At 42.6% G+C, this 25,713-nt stretch overlaps 2 protein-coding genes across 5 annotated transcripts in view; both read right to left on the minus strand.

The window, feature by feature from the left end:
- usf3 (upstream transcription factor family member 3) overlaps window positions 1-15,592 on the minus strand; it is a 37,713-nt gene extending 22,121 nt beyond the window's left edge. For all 3 annotated transcript variants that reach the window (XM_033023115.1, XM_033023116.1, XM_033023114.1), the window contains exon 1: window positions 15,114-15,592. The gene's annotated coding sequence lies outside the window, so the exon portion shown is untranslated. The remainder of the gene's footprint in view (window positions 1-15,113) is intronic.
- A 3,998-nt stretch (window positions 15,593-19,590) lies between these two features.
- Window positions 19,591-25,713, minus strand: part of naa50 (N-alpha-acetyltransferase 50, NatE catalytic subunit) — a 28,186-nt gene continuing 22,063 nt past the window's right edge. For both annotated transcript variants that reach the window (XM_033023117.1, XM_033023118.1), the window contains exons 4-5: window positions 25,277-25,343; window positions 19,591-20,249 (exon numbers count right to left, since the gene is read on the minus strand). In XM_033023117.1, coding sequence (XP_032879008.1) covers window positions 20,078-20,249; window positions 25,277-25,343 — 239 coding nt within the window. In that variant the 3' untranslated portion in view covers window positions 19,591-20,077. The remainder of the gene's footprint in view (window positions 20,250-25,276; window positions 25,344-25,713) is intronic.

The following is a 25,713-nucleotide window of genomic DNA, read 5'->3' on the forward strand; positions in this document are numbered from 1 at the left end:
TCGAGAAATTAATGGAACTAAAGATCAATAAGGGAAATAGTGGATTTATTGGTGGTCAGCTTCCAAAATCCTATGTATTATGAAATTGTTCCTGTGGAACAATTGGAGGATGGCAAATGTGATCTCACCATTTAAAAAAAGTGAGATCACAGATCAGTTGGCCGAAAATAGACACAAAATGCCGAACAACTCAGCAGGGGAGAGAAGGTCAGTATCAAGGTAAATGTGATGGCAGGAGAAAATATCAATGGAATTAGACACTCGTCATGAATTTACGGAAGGGAAATAGTGTTTGACAAACCTCAATGATTTGAGGAGACAACCAGCACAATAGATAAAGGTGAACCACTAGATACGGTGCATTACATTTAGAGGTCAAGACAAGTCAAGAGAGTTTATTGTCATATGTCCCAGATAGGACAATGAAATTCTTGCTTTGCATCAGCACAACGGAATATAGTAGGCACGAATACATAACATCATATCAGTGAGTCCATATACCATTATATAAATATATACACACATCAATAAATAAGCAGATAAGGTGCAAATAAACAGATAATGGCCTATTAGTGTTCAGAGATTTGTTTCAGTTGAGTTTAATAGCCTGAAGGCTGTGGGGAAGTAGCTATTTCTGAACCTGGACGTTGCAGTCTTCAGGCTCCTGTACCTTCTACCTGAAGGTAGCGGGGAGATGAGTGTGTGGCCAGGATGGTATGGGTCCTTGATGATGCTGCCAGCCTTTTTGAAGCAGCGACTGCAATAGATCCCCTCGATGGAAGGGAGGTCAGCCGATGATGGACTGGGCAGTGTTTACTACTTTTTGTAGTCTTTTCCGCTCCTGGGCGCTCAAGTTGCCGAACCAAGCCACGATGCAACCGGTCAGCATGCTCTCCACTGTGCACCTGTAGAAGTTAGAGAGAGTCCTACTTGACATACCAACTCTCCGTAATCTTCTCAGGAAGTAGAGTCGCTGATGTGCTTTCTTAATAATTGCACCAGCGTTCTCGGACCAGGAGAGATCTTCAGAAATATGCACGCCCAGGAAGTTGAAGCTCTTGACCCTCTCCACCACCGACCCGTTGATATAAACAGGACTGTGGGTCCCCATCCTACCCCTTCCAAAGTCCACAATCAGTTCCTTGGTTTTGCTGGTGTTGAGGGCCAGGTTATTGTGCTGGCACCATTTGGTCAGTCGGTCGATCTCACTTCTATACTATGACTCGTCCCCATCAGTGATACGTCCCACAACAGTGGTGTCGTCAGCGAACTTGATGATGGAGTTCGCACTATGACTGGTTTCGCAGTCATGAGTATAGAGTGAGTACAGGAGGGAGCTGAGCACGCAGCCTTGAGGTGCTCCCGTGCTGATTGTTATCGAGTCTGACACATTTCCACCAATATGAACAGTCTGTGGTCTTTGAATGAGGAAGTCGAGGATCCAATTGCAGAGGGATGCGCAGAGACCCAGATCTGAGAGCTTGCTAACCAGCTTGGAGGGGATGATTGTATTAAATGCCGAGCTGTAATCAATGAATAACAGCCTGACATATGAGTTTTTGGTGTCCAAGTGGTCCAGAGTGGAGTGGTGAGCCAGTGAGATCGCATCTACCGTTGATCTGTTGTGGTAGTAGGCAAACTGCAGTGGGTCTAGGTTTTTGTCGAGATAGGAGTTGATTTGCACCATGATCAGCCTCTCAAAGCACTTCATCACTACCGACTTTTGTGCCACTGGTCGATAGTCGTTGAGGCACGTCACCTTACAGAATTACTTACAGAGATCTATTGAGTTTATGCCAGCTCTCAGGACATTCCCAACATCCTATTCGGGATACTGAGTTGGATGATCAACCATGATCATATTGAATGGCGGTGCAGGCTCGAAGGGCCGAATGGCCTACTCCTGCACCTAATTTCTATGTTTCTATGTTTCTATTCCATATTTAAATAATCTCTCTTAACCACATTAGCTCAACCCAATTCTCCAATCATCGATGCACACTAGAAGTGTGAAAATGCATACCTCCACATTCAGGGACAGCTTCTTCCTAGCTGTTATCCGGCAACCGACTATCCTATCACCAACTCGAGGGCAGTCCTGAGCTACCATCTACCTCATTGGAGGCCCTCGGACTAGCTTTAATCGGACTTTTATCTTGCACTACACATTATTCCCTTTATACTGTATCTGTACACAGTGGGAAGTTTGATTATAATCATGTATAGTCATTCCGCTGACTGGATAGCGCACAACTAAAACACTTTTCATGATACCTTGGAACACATGACAATAAACCAAACTAACATTTGGGGGGTGACATCCAGGGACCTGGATTCACTCCTGACCTCTGGTGCTGACTGTGTGGAATTTGAATATTCTCCTTGTAACTACGTGCGTATTGTCGATGTGGTTTCCTCCCCATCCTAAACATGCAGGAGTTGGTAGATTAATTCGGCACTGTATATAGTTCCTAGTGTGTAGGCGAGTGCTAGGATCTGAAGGAATGGGGGATTAGAGCTGCTGGGAATGTGGGGAGAGCAGGTTACAGAGAAAAGTAGTGGGCCAGCATGATGGGCAAAAATAGCCTCCTCTGTATCTTATGAAATGGGGTCAAGGAAAGAGCGTTCATGTCGCAGCCCCGTTTTCACCAATCTTACCACCACCACGCACAAGAAACACAAGAAGCTCAAGACAGACACCATTGTATGCAGATGCCGAGTGTGTTCAGCTCTGGCTGAACAACTTCTAATCTTGTGTGTGGGCTCGATAAGAAGAAGATCTTATGAAATATGGAATCTAAGAATCTTGCCACAGAGAAAATTTACAAATTCACACAGACAGCATGCTTGGTCAGGATCAAAGGTACACAAAAATGCTGGAGAAACTCAGCGGGTGCAGCAGCATCTATGGAGCGAAGGAAATAGGTAACGTTTCGGGCCGAAACTCTTCTTCAGACCTGGATTGCTAGAGTTGCAGTGCAGAAGCGCTAACTGTGGCACCACTTTGTCACAAGGCCTCAGGAGAATGGGGAAAGAGTGGGAAAGTGATATTGATATAAATGATCAGCATGATCGGATTGAATGGCAGAGAATATATGGTCTGATCCTGCACTTATTTATTTTACCTACGTTTTAAGTTTCCATATCATTCCGGTAGACCTAAGCCAGACCTAAACATGACATTCCTGATGTGATTTTGCGTGGGTTCTATATAATGAGCATGGAAGTCACTACTTTTTTTTATTCAAATCCTCTTGCAATAAAGGCAACATCATATTTGGAGTTGTTTAATTGCTAATTGTCAGCATGTAAACATACTTTGATTCATGTAAAAAATACTTTGGTCCCTCTAAACACTAACTGATTTCAATCTCTTAAAATTTAAAAAATACTGCATGTGTTTTTCTACCAAAATGGACACTCTCACATTTTTTCTCATATCATCCGTCACCTCCATCCATCTAACCTTCTATGTCCCCCTAAAGCCTCAGGCTAAGCTCTCTCAACCCACACAGCTATATATTATATTGGGTATATTTCAAGAGGGCTTGTATACAAAAACATGGATGTAATGCTGAGGCTCTCGTCATGCCACATTTCAAAATATTGTGAGAAATTTTGGGCACCATATCAGAGGATGTGCTGGCTCTGGAGAGGGTCCAGAGGAGGTTTACAAGAATGATCCCCTCCCCTTCCCAGGTCTCCCACAGCCTACTGTCTCCACCTCTTCCTTTCTTCTTCCCACCCCCCCCCCCCCCCCCCTTACCCACACATCAGTCTGAAGAAGGGTCTCGTCCCGAAACGTCACCTATTCCTTCGCTCCATAGATGCTGCCTCACCCGCTGAGTTTCTCCAACATTTTTGTCTACCAGGAATGAGTAGTTAACCTATGATGAGCGTTTGGCAACACTGGGTCTGTACTCGCTGGAGTTTAGAAGAATGAGGGGGGACCTCACTGAAACATACAGAAACGTGATAGGCATGGATAGAGTGGATATGGAGAGAATGTTTCCTCTAGTAGGATAGTCTAGGACTGGAGGTCATAGCCTTAGAATTAAAGGACGTTCTCTTAGAAAGGCGATGAGGAGAAATTTATTTAGTCAGAGGGTGGTGAATCTGTGGAATTCTTTGCCACAGGAGGCTGTAGAGGTCAAGCCAGTGATTATTTTTAAGGCAGAGATAGATAGATTTTTGATTAGTTACAGATGTCAGAGGTTATGAGGGGAAGGTAAGAGAATGGGGTTAGGAGGGAGAGATAGATCAGCCATGATTGAATGGCGGAGTAGACGTGATGGGCCGCATGGCCTAATTCTACTATTCTTTATGACCTTATATATATTTGGAAAATTGGGATTTATTGCATTTGATACCCTCATTCAAATTTCTGATAAAACAGTTGGGGCCCATTCACCAATCCTTGCGGAACTGCACTGGTCCATGTGTCCATCTTAAACATGCTCCATTTATTTCTAATTTGTTCTTGGTTCGTGAGCCAATCCTCAATCTACTGTATGCCTCTATATTAATCTCAATTCTATGTGTCCTCATTTTTGGAAATAACTTCTGGTGTTATTGTGAAGTTTGAAGATGTTCTGAAAAGCCAAAGACACTTCAACTTGTCTTATCTTTTCTATAGGTCAGCAAGTGGAAAAATTATATGGAGGTAGAAACTAGATATGATATTAAATGGCAGAATATGCTTCAGATGTGAAATATCCTACTACTCTTATTTTGTATACTTTAATGTTTTTGTTTAGTACCTCAAAAATTCCAACAGATTTGAAAAACACGATTTTCTCTTTCGTAAACCCATGTCCACGCTGCCAAACCCTATTATTATCTTCATAGTACCCTATTCCCAGTTCTTGCCTGATGGATTCCAGGTACTGTGTTTCAAAAATGTATGCTGTATCAAAAATGTATCAACAGCACATCAATGGGATTCTACCAGATAAATTCTACCTCACTGCATTGTGCAATCCAAATAAAAATCAAGAACCCATCTCAGTGTAGCTGTTTGGTTGGCATAAGAGAAATTCCCTGAGGAAAGAAGAAGTGACGAGGCTAAGTAATGCTGAATAACTATCAAACATCACTTTACAGAGACACAGCAACATGGGAAGTCTGAAACTATGTGAACAGACCCATCAATGCATAAGAAAAGCAAAAGACACTAAATGCATTAAAGCAATCAGAAAGTAAACGTTGTTCTCATGTTCCAGTCCATTCTTTCCAAGCAGCAAAATAATGTCCATTTCGTAAAACTGCACATAACTGAGCGCTCCTGTGCAAAGATCAATGGTTTTTTGCTATTGAACCTAGTATTCGACAGACTTCTTAGCCTTCGATTTAAAGTCACTTTTGGAAGATTTTGATAAACCTAAAAATCATGCCATCAACATTTATAAGCCATCTAACGATCTGTTGTAATGCAATGCTGAGAATTATATTCGGCACTCTGTGTCTTCTCCTTTGATCTATCTATTGTACTTAAATTTGACGATTGTATTTATATATGGTATTATCTGATGTGGTTGGATAGCAAGCTAAACAAAGCTTTTTATTGTACCTTAGTACACGAAACAATGATAAAGCAAACTAATTCTTACGAGGTTCTCTTGAATATTCACATTAGCACATTTGCAAAAGAATGAATTATCTAATACCATTTCAAAAAGTTGAGCTTTTAAAAGCACAAAAGTTGTGGACTTTTTAAATGCTTCCAGTTTTACAATCTGAGTATTAAAATTCTAAATTACCACAACATTCCAGATTACACTCAAATTGAGTCTTACCTTCATTAAAATACAAGGTATGAAGAGATGATACTTAAAATCTGCTGTCCTTTAGATCTCAATTTAATACAGATAATAATTAAGAATTATATACCCAATAAAGGATCTAGAACAATGGGTCTCAATTGCTATCACAGTTGGGGAAAAGTAGATACCTCTCATATCTCCCGTGTCAATTCAAATAAGTCAAAAAATATTAATGGAACGTCACTGCTACCAGCCATTGCTTGAACAACATGACTTCAACACGAAATGTTAACTCTGTATCTTTCTCCTGAGATGCTGCCTGACCTGGTTACTTTTTTTGCATTTTAATTCTAGCAAACATCCACAGACTTCTAGCATCTGCAGTTTCCTTGATTTACAATTGAAAACTTCTCTGCCACAAGATAAAAACATACAAAAAAAAACTCAGCAGAAGACAGACATAATTGAGATATACCAAATTATGAGGCATAAATAGGGTAGATGGTGAGGGATGGTTTCCCTTAGTACAGGTGTCTGTAACCAACGGGCATAGGATTAATCAGAGGGGCAAGAGGTTTACAAAGGATCTGAAGATTTTTTTACCGAGAGAATGGTTGAAATCTGGAGTGGGTGATGGAGTTGAGTACTCCCACAATATTTAAGAAGTACTTTGATAAGCACATATCGCAAAAGTATGGTATGGGCAAGTGCTAAATGGAAATTGTATATATGGGAACTAAATGGCCACCATGGACACAGTGGCTGAAGGGTCTTTTTCTGTGCTGCATTACTCAGACACAGCTGAGGGGCACAAAACAGAAATTATCTCCTAAATGAGGTGTTTATTCATTTAATAATAATCTGAAATTATGTTCAGATAACATGTACATCATATAGGGAAACTTGAGAAATTAGGATTGGGATTAGAAATTAGGATTCTTTGAACAGCTGGTCGATTGAGATTTAACCGAGGTTTAAAAAATGTAATAATGTACAACAGAAGCAACAGCATGCCACCCAATAATTCAATGATCACCTACCATGGGGCCCACATCTTCCCATTCTCTTTCTGTCTAAAACCCTATCAACATCAGATTTCAATACAATCAAGAAGCCAAAAACATCTCTTCTCATAAATGAATTTATCCGTATCCCTGTCCTAATTGGTTAGATAATTCCGAGACTAAGCCTAAATATAGACTATCAAGCCAAAGGAAATAAACTCTCAGCATCTAGCCACTTATTTCCCACTCAGAATCTTGCACGGCTCAATGAGATCACCCATCATTCCTCCAAAATCCAGTCAGGAGAGGTCAATGTTGTACAATATCTGTGTGACCACCCCTTATCCTGGGAATCAAACTGGTGAATCTAAAATGCAACCTTTCTAAAGTCCAGACCAAAATTTCATCTCACTAAATTGCTATCATTAGTAAGAAGAAAGATTAAATTAATGGGAAAAGAACTAGAGGGAGTAGGCTGCAAATTTTAGTTTCCAACAACAAATAATCAAAATCATATTTTTATGAGAATATTCTGTGTAAAAGGACAGTTGAAGATGATTAAGCAGCTAATTGAATATATACAGGAAGTCCCAAACCTTTGGCTACAATTCAGCTACAAAGTCAGCAAGAAACCCAACAGTGAGATCAAGAGAATAGGAACTAAGAAAAATAGCCAGCATTCAATGATCAAAGGAGGAAAAATCATATTAATTAGAAAGTTTTATTTGAAGAGTACAAATATCCAATGAATGGATGACCAAATTCCTAATGTTATCCCCTGTTGGAGATTATGGACATAGCAGTAAACACTGAAATGTATATGAACCATAGGATTAGCAGATTAACAACGTATTTTCTAAAAGATACTCCCATTATAGAAAACATAGAAAATAGGTGCAGGAGTAGGCCATTCGGCCCTTCGAGCCTGCACCGCCATTCAATATGATCATGGTTGATCATCCAACTCAGTATCCCGTACCTGCCTTCTCTCCATACCCCCTGATCCCTTTAGCCACAAGGGCCACATCTAACTCCCTCTTAAATATAGCCAATGAACTGGCCTCAACTACCTTCTGTGGCAGAGAGTTCCAGAGATTATAGAAGCCATCCATTTGGGACATTGCTCCTGTTTGACTCGTTGAAACAACTATCCAATTAGTCCAACTGTTCATCTCATTCCCCACAACCTTGCACATTTCTATTTGCAGGTATATCTATCTAGACATCTTTGTTTGGCTTGAATGCCTGAATTCCAAAACCACCGAAGCTGTAAATTAAATGCTAATCTCAAAAACTACGGTAATAGACTGTTCATAAACAATAATAAAGGATAACCAATCAAATTGATGTAAAGGAATTAAGGACAGATTAGCTATTTTGTTTTGGTTCCTTTGATTTGTGTTTCATTCGCAAGAAGAAGAGCGATTTCCTCATCCAAAAGTACTACAGGTTTGGGCAGAAAGGTGAGAGGAATAATCTCCTATGTCCTCTACAATTGGTAAAGGTAAGCAGTTTATACAATTAGAAAACATCCACAATCAAATGTCTATCAATAAGTTACAATGCTAAAAGTTTAGACTAAGTGAAACATGAACTGATTATCTTGCAAATTATATCCAATTACTGACCATCTTACTAATGAAGAAAATCATCAAGACAAAGTGGACGCAAACCAATCAACATTACAATGCAATAGAGCAACAGAGATCCAATTAATATACGTACTGAACCTACTACATAGTTAAAGACCTGAAATGTTGGCACTGTTTCTGTTACACTGAAGCAGCCTGACATGCTGAGTATTTACGGCATTTCCGTTTTTGTTTTACATTGTCTGATTCCAATGTTTATAGACCATGAATCGCTGATGATAATTGCAAGAGTTGATTACAAGTAAGAACAGATCTTAAAAAATATGGACAATACTCTAATGTACATTCTCTCTGTTTCATTAAAGGGAGATAAGGGGGAGGAACATCAATTGTGAGATTTGGGTGATATGATGAGTTTTAAAGTATACACATGTGATTAATGTCTTCTGGCACTTTGTTACATAATAGCTTTAAAAGATTGATAGATTTCCTAGAGTTGTATGTGGGCATATGCTGTTATATTTTTGACAGTAAATTGTATTTTGTTTGAAATGCAAATGCTCTGTGAATTTTGAAATATTAGAAGGCTTGGAAATCTTCAAGTAATGTGCATGAGGAGGCTGGTAACAGTTGAGATCTGAGGAAGTAATAATTGATTACTTATAAAATAGAGATACAGGAAATTAGAATTAATATGGCTTTGAAGGTGAAACTCGGTTATGGTGCCAAATTCTAAATCAATGGATTAGGAGGGAACTACAGATGCTGGTTTACACCGAAGATAGGCTAAAAAATCTGGAGTAACTTAGCGGGTCAGGCAGCATCCCTGGAGAAAAGGAATAGGTGAGATTTTGGGTCAAGACCCTTCTTGTTTTAATGTTTTAACTTGGTCGCAATAAAAACTTTTGTTTCATCCAATCCAAATTGGAATGAATGGGACTATTTAGTTTTAAAGTGAACATTCATCCAGCACAGTTTAATTTAGTTGCTGCAAGTCTGAGAGATTTTTTGGGGATTGGCTTCTCTTGAAGGGATTTTGTCTGGTAAGGAACAGTAAATCTAATCATGGATATCAATTCTGGTTTGAAATGTTCTACTTCATTTTTGCTCCTAAAGGAAGACACAGCGAGATATTTTTTAAACTCCAAAGCGGAATTTGTTTATAAAACTATCCGACTTGCACTCCATTGTTGAAAGACCACCAGTGTGGATAAATTGGAAAGCCAACACTTTCTACTGACTGCTCTTTCATTCTGCATTCCTGAGAATGGAGTTTTAATTAGGAAACAGATTAATTTTGATCAATCTGCATGTCCAACAATAATTTCTAGTTTGGAAATGGAAGGATAATACCTTTGGAACATATCTCACGTTAAGTTCACCAATGGATATTAGACTGCTTTTTGAATTTTGAGGTAGGGCAAGATTACTTTCACTGGGAGAAGCTTATTTATGCAAGCCAAGAACAGCTAACATTGGAAGACACTTGTGACAGGTGCTGGGAAGTTGCAGTCAATATGTGCAGCTATGATGAGCTGTTAGGGAGGCAACTAGTTGTGGAAAAGCATGGTGAACTTGGACTGAGGAATGGTCTCTTACAACCACCTGTTGTAAAATGATTAATGAAGAGTGACAAAGTGTGCGAGTGAAGGTTGATAAATATGTTAAGTTGTAACCTTTTGTGACAGCTGTGTTCATAGTTTTCACTGGAATACTATGCACGAATCTCAAGTTCTGAATGAGATTCACATAAAATAAAAATCTAGAATATATTAGCATTATATCAAAATTATATTATAGCAAAATTCTTTCAGCAGATTGGGAATAATCTCAAAGATTGTTGATCTCAATGTTTTTAGCCCCACCCAAATAAAGGTATTATCTTTCTGCTGACTGGTTAGCATGCAACAAAAAGCTTTTCACTGTATCTCGGTACACGTGACAATAAACTGAACTGAACTATACCTTGGAACACGATTTACATTAACTGTTCTCTACATGGACTGACTTTTGTGAATCTTTGTAACGAAGAATATTTCAATCTGCTGATAAACTCAGTCCTCCAACATTAACACAACTCCAGTGAAAATTGATGATGCTGGACTAATTGGGCTAGGAGACGGGCAATTGCAAAAGGGAGAGATCTGCATCCAGCAAATTCTGTACGTTAGAAAATGCCAGTCTACCAATTGGGAACAAGGTTGGTGGGGGGGGGGGGGTGGGGGGGGATTTTGCCTCATAGAAACATAGAAAATAGGTGCAGGAGTAGGCCATTTAGCCCTTCGCGCCTGCACCGCCATTTAATATGATCATGGCTGATCATCCAACTCAGTATCCTGTACCTGCCTTCTCTCCATACCCCCTGATCCATTTAGCCACAAGGGCCACATCTCCCTCTTAAATATAGCCAATGAACTGGCCTCAACTACCTTCTGTGGCAGAGAATTCCAGAGATTCACCACTCTGTGTGAAAAATGTTTTTCTCATCTCGGTCCTAAAATATTTCCCCCTTATCCTTAAACTGTGACCCCTTGTTCTGGACTTCCCCAACATCGGGAACAATCTTCCTGCATCTAGCCTGTCCAACCCCTTAAGAATTTTGTAAGTTTCTATAAGATCCCCCCTCAATCTTCTAAATTCTAGCGAGTACAAGCCGAGTCTATCCAGTCTTTCTTCATATGAAAGTCCTGACATCCCAGGAATCAGTCTGGTGAAGGTACACAAAATTGCTGGGGAAACTCAGCGGGTGCAGCAGCATCTATGGAGCGAAGGAAATAGGCGACGTTTCGGGCCGAAACTTCGCCTATTTCCTTCGCTCCATAGATGCTGCTGCACCCGCTGAGTTTCCCCAGCAATTTTGTGTACCTTCGATATTCCAGCATCTGCAGTTCCCTTTTGAACACTTTGTCTACTCCACTGCGATATCTCCTCAAGGTATGCCTACTTTGAAGAAGTTCTCCTCCTCTCTCCAAAAGGGTCTGAAGAAGGGTTTCGGCCCGAAACGTCGCCTATTTCCTTCGCTCCATATCTGCTGCTGCACCCGCTGAGTTTCCCCAGCAATTTCGTGTACCTTCGATATTCCAGCATCTGCAGTTCCCTTTTGAACAATCAGTCTGGTGAACCTGCTCTGTACTCCCTCTATGGCAAGAAGGTCTTTCCTCAGATTAGGAGACCAAAACTGTACGCAATACTCCAGGTGTGGTCTCACCAAGACCCTGTACAACTGCAGTAGAACCTCCCTGCTCCTATACTCAAATCCTTTTGCTATGAATGCTAACATACCATTCGCTTTCTTCACTGCCTGCTGCACCTGCATGCCTACTTTCAATGACTGGTGTACCATGACACCCAGGTCTCGTTGCATCTCCCCTTTACCTAATCGGCCACCATTCAGATAATAGTCTACTTTCCTGTTTTTGCCACCAAAGTGGCATAAAGTGGCATCGTGGATCATAATGTACTTCATACATGAACAGTTCAAGGATATGATGGTGGGAATATCACTAACAGCAAGCACTTTGGGAAAACACTTTTAGTATTTTGTTGCCCTATCTATGGCACAGAGGAGGTGGTGTGGTTTTAGCACAGCAACTAACTGTATTGTGGATTGTCTTGCTGCAATTATGAGATGAATACGGTCAGCATATGGTACTTACGTATGGTAAATACATATAGAAATTTGTTCTGGCATGAGTAATCCTTTCTGAGCAATATTACTGTATGTAATATTGCAACAACCAGGTTCAGGAATAGATACTTCCCCACGGCCATCAGGTTATTAAATCTGGCTCAGACAAAACTGATTATTAATAACACATTATCTGTTATATGCACTTTATCAGTATATTTATTCATGTGTGTATATATTTATATTATGGTACATGGACACACTGATCTGTTTTGTAGTAAGTGCCTACTATGTTCTGTGTGCTGAAGCAAAGCAAGAATTTAATTGTCCTATCAGGGACACATGACAATAAACTCACTTGAACTTGAACTTAATACACCATTACGTTTCTTAAGGAAAGTTCTTAAGGACGAATGTAGTTAGCAGGCATCCACTTGAGAAGAGATGGGGGTTTTTTTTTTAAACATTGCAAGAGGAACTTAGTGGGTCGAGCAGCATTTGTGAAGCCAAAGGGCTAGTCAACAATTTAGGTTGTGACCTTGCATCAGGACTTAGAGGGAAGGCAGCCAATTTAAAGAGGTGAGAGAGGGATGAGACAGGCCAGTAGGTGATATGTGGTACCAGATGAGGTGGGAGGTGATGGGAAGGGGTAGCTACAAGCTACAAGGTGATGGGTGGAACCTGATGAGGGAAGGATAAAGGGTAGATGAAACCAGATAGAGGAGGGGAAAGGGGTATAGGCCAGGGGAAAAGAAACAAAGGTAGATACGTGTGTGGCTGATGGGACAGATGGAAATGGGAAATGTGAACGGGGAAGGGAGAGAGACTCTGGGTGGAGCAGTGGGAATGGGAAAAGAACATGGTGGGAGTAGGCTTACTGAAATTGAAATATTTAATGATTTATACCATCTTGCTATATCTATCTAACCAAGAGGAATAAGAGGAGAGGTTCTTTTAGTTTGTATATTACCTCACCATGGCAGGCAGTGGAGCTGGCCAAGGACAGACAGGTCAGCGTGGGAATGGGAAAGAGAGATGAAATGACATACAACCAGAAGCTCGAAATGGCCTTTGCAGACAGGGCAGAGATGCTCTGCAGGACAATCGGCAATGTAGAGATCGCCACATGGAGAGCACCGAATCACGGATGAGGTTGGAGGAGATGCACTACCTCCCATGGAAGGGTTGTTTAAAGATGTTGGGGATGTGGTTTAGGGACAAGTGCTGCACCTCTTACAGTTTCAGAAGAAGGTGCGAGGGATTGTTCAGCAGCTGTAAAATCCCACCACCAGTCTCGTCTTCCCCTCAACGTGGAATAGGCGGTAAAGTTGATGAAATCCATGAGTTCCACACAGGTGCAGGAGGCAGCCCCAATGTAGTCGTCAATGTAATGAAGAAAGAGTGGTGGATGGTCCTCGTGTATGTTTGGAACTGTTTGACATAACCAAAAAATACTCAGGCATTGGTTGACCCCATGGCTACACATTTGACTGGAAGAAAGTGAGAGAAGCAAAAAAAAATCCAGGTTTTTATTCAAGGAGGGGGATGTATTTGTCAATGCCCAAGGGATCAATGCACACAGGGAGAAGGGGCAGAAATACTGATGAGGATGTTGAATGTCAGATCAGGTACATGTGTTTCTATGAAAGCATTCTATTCTATATTAGCTTAGCATTAAGACTGTTGTTGTGGTGATGCTGAGGCAAATCTGCCTCATTGGTCTATCTAGATTAAATGCTTCAATTGCTTTCTTCTTATGTGTTTACTCAAGGAGTCTGACAAAGTTCATTCACACATGCATGTTATAACAAATCTAGCAATACCACCGTAAGCAAAATTAGGATGCTGTCTGTATAATTTACCAGTGGCAATAACTACAACACAATGAAGGAGGAGACAACTGGAAGTCAGCAACAATTAATTCTGTAGATCTACAGGTGATCAACACAACTGACAGCTCTGATGAAAGGTCATTAATCTGAAATGTTAACTGCTTCTTTATCCCCACAGATGCTGCCTGAGCTGCTGAGTATTCCCAACACCATTTATTTTTAACACATTTATGAAACACTTTTATGAGTAAAATACCCCAAGGAACTTCAGAGGCAAATGGTCAGAGAAAATCTGATAGCTGGCCACAAAGAAATATTGGGACTAGTGTCAAAGGCTTCGACAGATAGATGGGTTTAAAGAGCAGGTAAGGATGCTACAGCAAGTCAGGGAAAGAGCATCAAAGAAAAGTTTGTGAAAACAGAAGACACATTTGTTACTGGACAAGCAAATACTCAGGCAACATCAATGAAAACAAATATTTCCACTATATCTTTCTCTTCCCTTTCAGAATATGTCAAAGGAGTTTACAGCCAATGGAATGCTTTTAATCAACATTATTATAACATTAAAAATGTAGCAGTCAATATGTTTGGAGAAATATCAAACATATAATAAAATAAACACATATATAACAGCATTAGCAATGTTTATAAGGGGATAAATACTGGCCAGGAACAGAACACAACTTCCCTGATCATCTTTGAATATTGTAATGTAATATTTTACACAAGCCCAAGAAAGCAAACAGACCACTGTTTAATGCTTCATCCAAAAGACAACATCCCTATCAGTCTGAAGAAGGGTCTCGACACGATACGTCGCCTATTGCATCTCTCCATAGATAAATACTGGCCAGGAACAGAACACAACTTCCCTGATCATCTTTGAATATTGTAATGTAATATTTTACACAAGCCCAAGAAAGCAAACAGACCACTGTTTAATGCTTCATCCAAAAGACAACATCCCTATCAGTCTGAAGAAGGGTCTCGACACGATACGTCGCCTATTGCATCTCTCCATAGATGCTGCCTCACCCGGTGAGTTCCTCCAGCATTTTTGTCTACCTTCGATTTTTCCAGCATCTGCAGTTCTTTCTTAAACATCTCTATCAGTAAAGACTTTCTGCCCATTTGTGGAGTGAGCTTTAAACCCCATAGTTTTCTTACTTAAGAGTTACCCCACTCCATACTGGTATACGTTTTGGGCACAGCAGTGAGAGGGGAAATGGGGATATAATTGAATCCACTGCCCACATTCCCATCACCAGCCTTCGACAATAGTCCAGCCTTACCTCAGGGTACGGTGGGGGAAAAGTCCAGTGCTGCAGCCTCGCAGGTGGTCTCGGCCGTCGGTGCCCACATTGCCTCCCTCTCTCTGGGGGACGTGGGGAGGGGTGAAGTGTAAAGAAGGAGGGAGGTGTGGGGGTTGGTGGTGGGGGCAAGGGCTCAGGGTTCAAGGCTGGCCTGGACAGGATCTTGGCCTCTTAGCCTCCTCCAGCAATCCATGTGTCGTGCTCACAAACACCCCCAAAGACAAGTGCAGGCCTCAACCCAGCCCAGCCCAGCCCCTGCCCGAGGCCCCACCGTGAGGGGTATGGGGTGAAGGGGGGGGCGCTCAGATCCAGCGGAGGATCCGGGGTGCTGGGCTGGGCGGGTGGAGGGGGGGGGGAAGACTCTCCCTCCCAAACGGCCGCAACTTCTAACTTCTATTCGAGGCTCGGGTCCGGACCTTCTCTTCTCTTCTCCTTTTCCCCCCCTCCCCCCTCCCCCTTTTAATATCAGGCCCCAGCGCAGCCTAACGTGCTACCCGCCGTTGTCATGGCGATCGGGCCTATCGCCGAGCAGACAGCGAAGCCATTGGACCAATGGGTGGGAGATGCGGCGCAAGTTCGGTTGAGCGGGAGCAGGAAGTGTGAGCGTGAGAAGAGGCGTGGCCACGGTGACGTATGTTGATTGATGGGTTGAATGTAGCGCCTGCTCATTCTTGTGAAGGGGGAGTGGCGGGGGGGGGAACAGGAGGGCGGGGCGGGACTCGGAGCTGAGTGACAGCAGCGCAGGGCGGGGCCTGGACCAGGCATCAAACAGGCACAACTTCACAAGATACACAAAAATGCTGGAGAAACTCAGCGGGTGCCGCAGCATCTATGGAGCGAAGGAAATAGGCAACGTTTCGAGCCGAAACCCTTATAACCATATAACAATTACAGCACGGAAACAGGCCATCTCGGCCCTACAAGTCCGTGCCGAACAACTTTTTACCCTTAGGTACACACAATTGCTGGGGAAACTCAGCGGGTGCAGCAGCATCTATGGAGCGAAGGAAATAGGCGACGTTTCGGGCCGAAACCCTTCTTCAGAGAACTGCAGACCCTTAGTCCCACCTGCCTGCACTTACCATAACCCTCCATTCCCTTCTCATCCATATGCCTATCCAATTTATTTTTAAATTATACCAACGAACCTGCCTCCACCACTTCCACTGGAAGCTCATTCCACACCGCTACCACTCTCTGAGTAAAGAAGTTCCCCCTCATGTTACCCCTAAACTTCTGTCCCTTAATTCTCAAGTCATGTCCTCTTGTTTGAATCTTCCCTATTCTCAAAGGGAAAAGCTGGTCCACATCAACTCTGTCTATCCCTCTCATCATTTTAAAGACCTCTATCAAGTCCCCCCTTAACCTTCTGCGCTCCAGAGAATAAAGACCTAACTTATTCAACCTTTCTCTGTAATTTAGTTGTTGAAACCCAGGCAACATTCTAGTAAATCTCCTCTGTACTCTCTCTATTTTGTTGACATCCTTCCTATAATTGGGCGACCAAAATTGCACACCATACTCCAGATTTGGTCTCACCAATGCCTTGTAGAAGTCTCCCTTCTTCAGACTTCACAAGGAACTGAAGATGCTGGAACTTTGAGCAAAACGCAAAATGCTGGAATAACTCGGCAGGTCAGGCAGCATCTCAGGAAAATATGGATAGATGGCATTTCAGTTTGGGACTCTTCAATTCAATGAATGCGATGATACTTTATTGTCACATACCTAGGTACGGTGAAATTCTTTGGTTTTGCACACAATCCAGTAAAATCATACAGCAGACTTCACCTAGGCAGTACACACAGAGTCACCAGGTTTCTGGTGCTGACAAGCTTTAAAAGTTCTTAGTACAGTCTTATCTTCTCGTGGCGAACCAGGCCTGGCTGCTGCACGTGGCCACACTGGGTGCATCTTCGTTCTCAGTGCCCCTGGAAGGGCTGCTGGTGCCTGGGATGGATGTGAAGGAGGAAGCACAGGAACAGGTGATAGACACACAAAAAACTGGAGTAACTCAGTAGGACAGGCAGCATGTCTGGAGAGAAGGAACAGGTGATACATCTCCTGAGGCTTCAAGGATAAGTACCTGGGAAAGGGGTGGTTTGAGTGAACCAAGTAGTTGCAGAGTGGTTAAGAAGGAACTGCAGATGCTGGAAAATAGAAGGTACACAAAAATGCTGGAGAAACTCAGCGGGTGCAGCAGCATCTATGGAGCGAAGGAAATAGGCAACGTTTCGGGCCGAAACTCTTCTTCAGACTAGCTTCTTCAGTTGCAGAGTGGTCCCTGGCAAAAAGGGATGGGGAAGGGAAGATGAGACTGGCGGTGGAACCACGTTGAAGATGGCAGAAATGCCAGAGGATAATGTGTTCGGTGATGCGGTTGCTGGTGGGTGAAAAGCAAGGACCAGAGGAACTCTAACCATGTTCTGTCTGGGGGGGGGGGGGGGGAGTTTAAGCAAGGAAGCGAGCAGAACTACAGGTCACAGGGTAGATACGGGTGAGGGATCCATCTACCACAGCATGGGAGAAACTATATTGACTGAAGAAAGAGAACATGTTGGATGTCCTAGAACGGAAAGCCTCGTGTTGGGAGCAGATGAGGTGGAAACTGAGTTATTGAGAGTGGGGGTTGGCGTCATTGCAAGAGGCAGGGTGAGAGGTGTAGTCCGGGTAACTGTGCGAGTCAGTGAGCTCATTGTAGACATCAGTCGATAGTCTGGCCCCTGGAAACAGATGGATGTATTCAAGAGAGAGTTAGAGATAGCTCTTCGGGCTAACAGAATCAAAGGATATGGGGAGAAAGCAGGAATGGTGTACTGATTTTGGATGCTCAGCCATGATCATATTGAATGACGGTGCTGGCTTGAAGGGCCGAATGGCCTACTGCTGCACCTATTTTCTATTTTTCTACATAAGGGGAGAGCAGTGTCAAAGAAAGTCAGTGAATTTGAGGGTAGCTTGGAATTGGTGGTAAAGTTAATGAAATCCAGGTGTTCTACACAGATGCTGGAGGCAGCCCCAATGCAGTCGCCAATGTAATGAAGAAAGAGTTGGGAATGGTCCTAATGTTTGTTTGGAACAAGAACTGTTTGACTGGAAGAACATGAGGTCAAAAATGTTGTTGAGGGCGAGGAGAAGTTCTGCCAGGCAGAGGAGAGTGTTGGGAGAGGGGAACTGATTGGATCTGTTCAAAGCCTTCCAGGTGGGAAATGAAAATGTAAAGGGACTGGATGGCCAAAGTGAAGATGTGGCAATGGGGGCCTAGGAATTAAAAGTTATTGAAGTGTAGAAGAGTGTGTGACGTGTCTCTGATGTAGGTTGAAGGGACAAAGGGGGCAAGAGAGAATTGAAGTATTTGCAAGCGAGTTCTGTAGGCAGCAACAGGTAGAAACAATGCGTCTGCCAGGGCAGTTCTGTTTGTGGATTTTAGGAAATAAGTAAAAACAGACAGCATGAGGTTAAGGAAATATAAAATTTGGAAGCTGTGAAGGGGAGATCACCAAGGTCAGTAACAGTCTGGAGGATGTTGGCCTGGTGTTTATCTGTGGGTCAAGGGACAGGTGTGAGGTGGTGTCTGAGAGCTGACGTCTGGCCTCGGCTCAGTAGAGGTTAGCCTGTCAGACTACTATGGCACCTCCCCTGTTGACGAGTTTGATAATAATATTTGGATTGTTACCTAGTGAGCATAGGTCTGTGCATTCAGATGCGGGCGAGTTGAGACGGAAGTGGAGGTCAAGAAAGTTGATGTACCTCCGGCAGTTGGAAGTAAAAAGGTCCAGAGAAGGTAGAAGGCCAGCAAAAAGAATCCATAACAAGGAGGAAGATTAGAGACAGGAGAAGGGATTGTCATAGCAAGGACTCCTGGCCAGAGGGAAAAAAACAAGAAATGGCAACTCAACATTATGACGGTCTCAGAACTTGAGGTGTGGGCCTCAATCAATGATTCCTTCAACAAACCAGTTTCACCGACTGCAGTTATTACTAAGAGCATTACATGCATTCTCTTGTTTCTTGCAATTTTGCATGGCTTTCATCATTCAGATCTTAAATGAATCAGATTATAATTTCTTGCATTTTAGCATCATCTTAAATTATACATTTAAACCCTTCACTGTATTATATTCCACCTCTCCCTGCCTCGATTCAAGGTCAGGAATTATTTAATGTTGCCAAATTGGTTTTGTAACCTACAATTCTATTATTTCTTTTTTTTTCCCACTGGCCCATTTACTAAATAAAACTATGTGTTATGTGGTTTGCAGTTAAAACATTTTATCCCTTTAACTCTCAAGACCCAATGTTGTCCGCAGCCATAGCACTGCGGTTTAAATTTTATAACAGACATTAAATACATGCAACAGACACAGAGGCAAGCATATGACCACATTAACAATTCCAGGACAGAAGGGTGGACTTGGCTCCAACCAACAAAATGAACAGCAACCACAACAGAAAATACAGTCTCATCTTTAAAATTGAAATATTTATTCCACGAAATGAAAAGTGGGAGATATAACTCCAATAGGCACAAATAAGTTTGTAGGACAATTAGTTTTTTGAAAGTACCAATTAAACTTTTATGGAAAAATTAACTATGCATGAACAGGTCTTTTTTGTTTTTAAATACAAAATCAGATCATTTGTTTGCACGTTTGAACTGGAAAACAAAAGAATGTCCCGCCTAGGACCTGGTAAAGTAATAACACGACCAAACCCCATGCTTTGATTACAGTTCTTGCAAATGGGTTACTTGTCTCAGATACATTAATTCTAATTGAAGATACAGAATGCTTTATGCAGGAATAATTTTGAGTGGTTTCTGGTTAACGTGGTAAGACTATTGCCACAACGCGTTGTAGAGAATTGGCTCCTCTTGACGCTCACCCTCCAATGGTCTATACAGACTTCTTTTTGGCAACAAACGTGCAAGATCAGCCACAATTTCATTTCTGACATTCCATACTCTGGGATGGAGCAATGTATTTGAGGGTTTTCTGCAAAACATGTGCATCAGCTGGCTCTATCCTCTTGTAGTAGTTCTTTTTAGTTTCTATTATTCCAAAGCCAAATTTTCTGTAGAATTCAATTGCTGATTCATTGCTGATTTGAACGTGCCTAGAAAGGTAAACACAGCATTAATGCTCACATTACTAAAATGTACTGTTTCTGAAAACAAAAAGATCAATTATTAACTCCACAGCAGATACCTACTAACTCAGCAGCATTAATAGCTCTGTTCCCTCTCAGTCAGAAAATTGACAGTTCAAGTTTTACTGAAGAGATTTGGGCACCAGTGCTCCAACAGTGCAGTACTCCTGATGTACTGTAGAAGGTCCCCCTATCTTTTCAAAATAGACAATTCTGAATAGCAGGGTACTTCTGCCCCATGATAGTTCTGAACAACAGAGTAGTTATGCCCTCTGCCTAGAGTAATATTTGTTCCTCAATCAACATCTCAAACAAATTATCTGCCCATTTATTTAATTATTATTTGAGGTTGCTCTCTGTGCACAAGCTGCTGCCATTCCTTTACTGTACCTCAGAAGTCTTTCAAAAACAACAAATGCTAGAAATGCAGGCAGTATTTACAGACAGCAATTTGCAGGTTAGGACATTGACATTTGTGAGATCAGTGTGAGATATACTAATATGTAAATGCATTTTGTGATCAAGGTGGAGGTGTCTAGTCTCCTGGGGCATTAAGGTGTATAAATCCACATGGCTTGGTGGGATTCACCTAGGTTATTGAGAGAGGCAAGAGAGTACAGTGCTGGGGCCTTACAAACAGAAATCTTTGTATTCCCTCTAGTCACAAGCAAGGCCCCAGAGGACTGTAGAGTAGCCAGTGGTGTTTCTTTGTTGAAGGAAGTTGCGATTGTCTATGGAGTGGAAGTTGAGGGGAGACTGAATGGTTAAATAAGAGTCATACCCACGATAGATAGCCAGAATTCTTTTGCAGGGTAGAAATGTCATATACTAAAGGAATAGGTTTGTGAGAGGGGTAAAGTTTAAAGGAGATAGGTGGAGCAAGTTTTTTTTGCACACGCTGCCAGGAATGGTGGTAAAAATAGTTTTGATAGTAGTGCTTAAGAGGCTTTTAGATAGGCACAAGAATATGCGGGATATGGAGAGATATGGATCATGTGCAGGCAGAAGGGATTAGTTTAGTTAATCAGGGTTTAGCAGACAGCAGAGGCCAAATGACCTGTTCCTGTAATGTTTTGTGTTTTATTTAATAAAAAGGTTGACTTCAATTGTTAACATTCTGTCAAAAATAGTATTTAATTTGCTGTCCCAAGGTCGTGAATCTCTTAATTTAAAGTAAACATTTATGAAATGTGGGCAACACTAGTTTTATTTTCATTTTGCCAATCCACAGTAGCTATAAATTCTGGGAAACTTTCTGTGTGGCTTTGCCGAGTCATTTCAGAAAGTGATGACAAGGGAAAATCGAACAAAGATTGGGATTAGTCTCATGCAGGCCTGACTAAATCGAGACAGCACATTTTCATTCATGAATATATGTGAAGCGGTGAGGGAGGTTTTTACATTTATCTAGACCATTATTTTGTTGTAGTTTGCAATCCTTAAAATGTCTAGAATAAAAAAAGGTCAAAGCATTTGTCAGCAAAACAGTGTCCAGAGAAATACATTTAATATGTTTAAGAAGGAACTGCAGATGCTGGAAAATCAAAGGTAGATAAAAGGAAATAGGCAAGTTTGCCTATTTCCTTCGCTCCATAGATGTTGCTGCACCGGCTGAGTTTCTCCAGCACTTTTGTCTACCAAATAAATTTAATAAACTGATTTCTAACGGCAGGAGTAAAAAAGAATGACCACTCAGTTTTAATAAGCACAGATGCTCTGAAACATTCACAGCACAACTGCTGCACTGAGATGAAATATATAGTTATAATGTAATTGCAGATTTAATCTGGAGACTGACTAGATACCAGAAAAAAGGCACAACTTGCCAGGGAAGTAAACCTCACCATTAGCATCAGATTTGTACATCAGGTTGAGCATTAGTGCAAAGTATTTCCAATTCTGTATCCATATTTAATTGCTTAGGTGTGAATACATTACTATGCTGGCACACAGAGGACACTAATTCATTTTGGATCAGAACGCAAAGATCTTGGAGGGTACATTGCATGTTGCCTCAGATCATGTTAAGTCCAAGGGGATTCCCAGTTACATGAACCAAGAGTACACTTAATTGACACCTCCAGCTGCAGTTCAGTTGCAAGCAACAGGGTCAAACTTAAGGAACACTGTGCGCATGTTTATGAAACCAAAAGCTCCAATATTTACAAGCTATCCAAAATATCACTCCAGCCATTTCCCAATTAAAAGTCCACGAGTGCTGTCAGATTGGGTGCGTTATTTCTGCCTGATGTGCTTTCACACAGCTCACAAATGCTCAATGACTCCAATCAAAAGCAGAACCACCACATTAAATGACCCACTTCACCAGGCAGCAGTTTTGGAAGGTTACCAAACAGGTGGTGGATATTTGGCTCTGCAACGCGAAGAAGGGTCAAACGCTATCTAGATCAATATCATTTACTGCTCTTCATACAAAACCATGTAGATTCTTCTTCATAAATTGTTCTCAGGATCGAGCATGATCTTGCTACCAATCTGGTTATGTGGATTCTGGGGAATTGGATGAGACTAATGTGGAAACAGAGGGCTCTCCCACAGATGGAGCAAGTGCCCAATGGTGCAAGCAGGTGGGTAGTTTGAGATGGTACACTCAAACTGCATTTATGTACTGCTTCTGGGTGCTTGGCATGTAGCCTCAAGGTTCTCAATATCATTCTAAATGCCCCTTGACATGGGGTAATGCGCCAGGGATTCCCAATGGTCACATTTGTCAAGACCTTGTGCACATCCTGGAATCTCTTCCTCTATTTGTCTAGTTACCTCTTCCCGTAAAAGAGCTTGGAATTTATATTTCCAGAGTCCGGCATCGGGAAATATACCACCCACACAGTTTCCACAAAATTCTTTGATCGGATAAGCAAAGCAACATCTGTATCCTGTTTCAAGCCAACATTCTCACCTCTTAATTACATTCAGTTGGTTGTTGGATAGGCCATATTGTTCTCAAACCCAACACCAGTCTTGTGATTGCTGCAGTGCAAGTACTCATACAATACTTCATTATAATTGTACAACTTCCCCATAACTAATCGTCTCTCAAAACCAAGATATCCTGAAACGTCCCAAATCAGAAAATAAAGCTACATTTGAACTTTACATATTAAAATGCACAAACATTACAACTATTATAGAAAACCGAGATTCTCAAACTACAAAGTGAAATAATGTAGATGGATGCATGAAGTATTTCTTCATGCTAGTACAGGTGCACAACCTTTTATCCGAAAGCCTTGGGACCAGACACTTTTCGTAATTCAGAATTTGTCGGTCTTCGGAATGGAAATTTTTTAGCGTAGATTTTAATGGCTGGCTCAGTGGTAGAGTGCTCGGCTCATATCCGCAAGGTCGCGAGTTTGCGCCTTGATCCTGGCAGTTACTCGATCGCGAGTTTGAGTCTTCAATGTCGTTTTTTCTTGCAGAATAAATGTTTGTATGAAATACAGTGTAGGAGAGGTGTACTGACTGTGTGGGCAGAACTTTGGAAGTGATTGCCCACCAGTCTAAAAAGCCGCTGTGTCTCCCTGTCCCTGGGATAGCAGGGGGCGATCAAACAGCACAATACCCCCCTCCCCCTCCAACTCCAGAGGAATCCGCTCCCCGATGGGCCGCTACCAAAGATCATAGAGGAGCTCCTCTATGATCTTTGGCCGCTACAGCGACAAGTGGCAGTTCGCCCACAGCCCGAGCTGCGCCCCCTCATCCGCCACCCCAAGAACAAGACGTACCTTGCACACCATCAGCTTCTGCCCCTACGTGTTCCTCTGGAGTTGGAGCGGGGCTGGGCTGGAGTTGCTGCTGGCTGTGGGTCTCTGGGATCTCCGTGCTTGCAGTGGGCCTGGGGGTCGGTGGGCGGCGGTGGGAGCTGTGGACCTACGGACCTACCTCCGTGGAGCTAGCCAGCTTCGGAGCGTGGAGAGTTGCGGGGGCGAGCTGCTGCGACCCGACTCCGGTGGATGGTGACACCGGGAGCTCGCGGGTCTCCGGTGGGAGACTGCTTTGCGGGGCACCGGCAGCGGCGACTTCTCCCGCCCGAATTACGGGGTTGAGAGCAAACATCATAGAGGTTGAGAGTGACCTGGAGGGGGGCCTTACAACGCCCGGCGCGGCTGTCAATTGCCGCGGACTTGCTAGCGCCCGCCGGGGGCTCCAACATCAAGACCCGGGGCAGGGCCCTACATCTCCCGGCGTGGCTTTGAGTGGCCGCTCCCCGATGGGCCCCTACGACGCCCCGAGCTGCGCCCCGTCATCCGCAACCCAGGTTCCTCTGTAGTTGGAGCGGGGCTGGGCTGGGCTGCTGTTGGCTGTGGGTCTCTGGGATCTCCGTGCTTGCGGTGGGCCTGGTGGTCGGTGTCTAATTGGTCCTGACACGGTCCTGCTGCAATCGCCGACGTGAAGACAGTGCAAAGCCCCCGCGCCGGTGCAATGGGCGGGGAGCTGGAGAGGGGAGGGAAGGGGTCACACACATGGCCGGGAAGCAGAGGGGTGTAGGTGGGGTGAAACTGAAGCGAGCGACAATCTGCTGCTGCCTGCCCCGCTGAGTTAAAAAGTTCCCACGCAAGACTCACGAAACACTGTATATCGTGAGTCCACCGTGGGAACTTTTTAATTCAGCGGGCAGGCAGCAGCATATTGTCAATTATTAACCCTCCCGCGCAATATACCCTCACCTTCTCTTTTATGAATGGGGATTTAGTTCCCCTTTCTTCGAGGACCGACCGGAGGTTCCGCTGTCACCTCTGCGGGCCGCCCTCGGTGAACGTTTTCAAGGACCTTTCTTCAAGGACCGAAAAAATGGCCGCTATTCGGAGGTTTTCGTTATTTGGATCTTCGGATAAAAGGTTGTGCACCTGTAGCTGGAAAGTTTGCTGAATTGCTAATATGCTCATACAATCTTATACACTAACCATTTTCAAATCCATACTTCACAACAATATGCGCTGGGAATGAATTGGATTTAAAGAAAATATACTCACAGATAAATATTGTCAAAGGTTCCATCCTTTTCACAGATGTTTAACACATGATTCAGCATTTTGGTTCCTAAATGTAAAAGGAATTTAAGTCAAGCACAGCAATGACAGATAAGCAGTAACGTAGCAGGTTACCAACTGGTACCAAGTGAGATCCCGGATGTTCCCATTTGAAGTGCATTTCAGAAAAAAGCTCATGGCCACAAAGATGCTCTACATTTTTTAACAGGTGTGATATCTTTATAAGTGTATCACCTTACTCCCAAATTGGACCATTTTCACTGGAAAATGTTGCTGTCTATATAAGAAGCCTTTTTTGTTCTTTTCTTGGAAGCCAGTAACAGATATGCACACTGCCCATGCCATGACAAAGCAATTTGCTCAGTTATCATCCCATCATAATTTAAAATTTCTTAATTTGGGCCAATACCTTGAGAATT

This window comes from Amblyraja radiata, chromosome 6 (assembly GCF_010909765.2).
Source record: "Amblyraja radiata isolate CabotCenter1 chromosome 6, sAmbRad1.1.pri, whole genome shotgun sequence".
Taxonomy (NCBI): Eukaryota; Metazoa; Chordata; class Chondrichthyes; order Rajiformes; family Rajidae; genus Amblyraja; species Amblyraja radiata.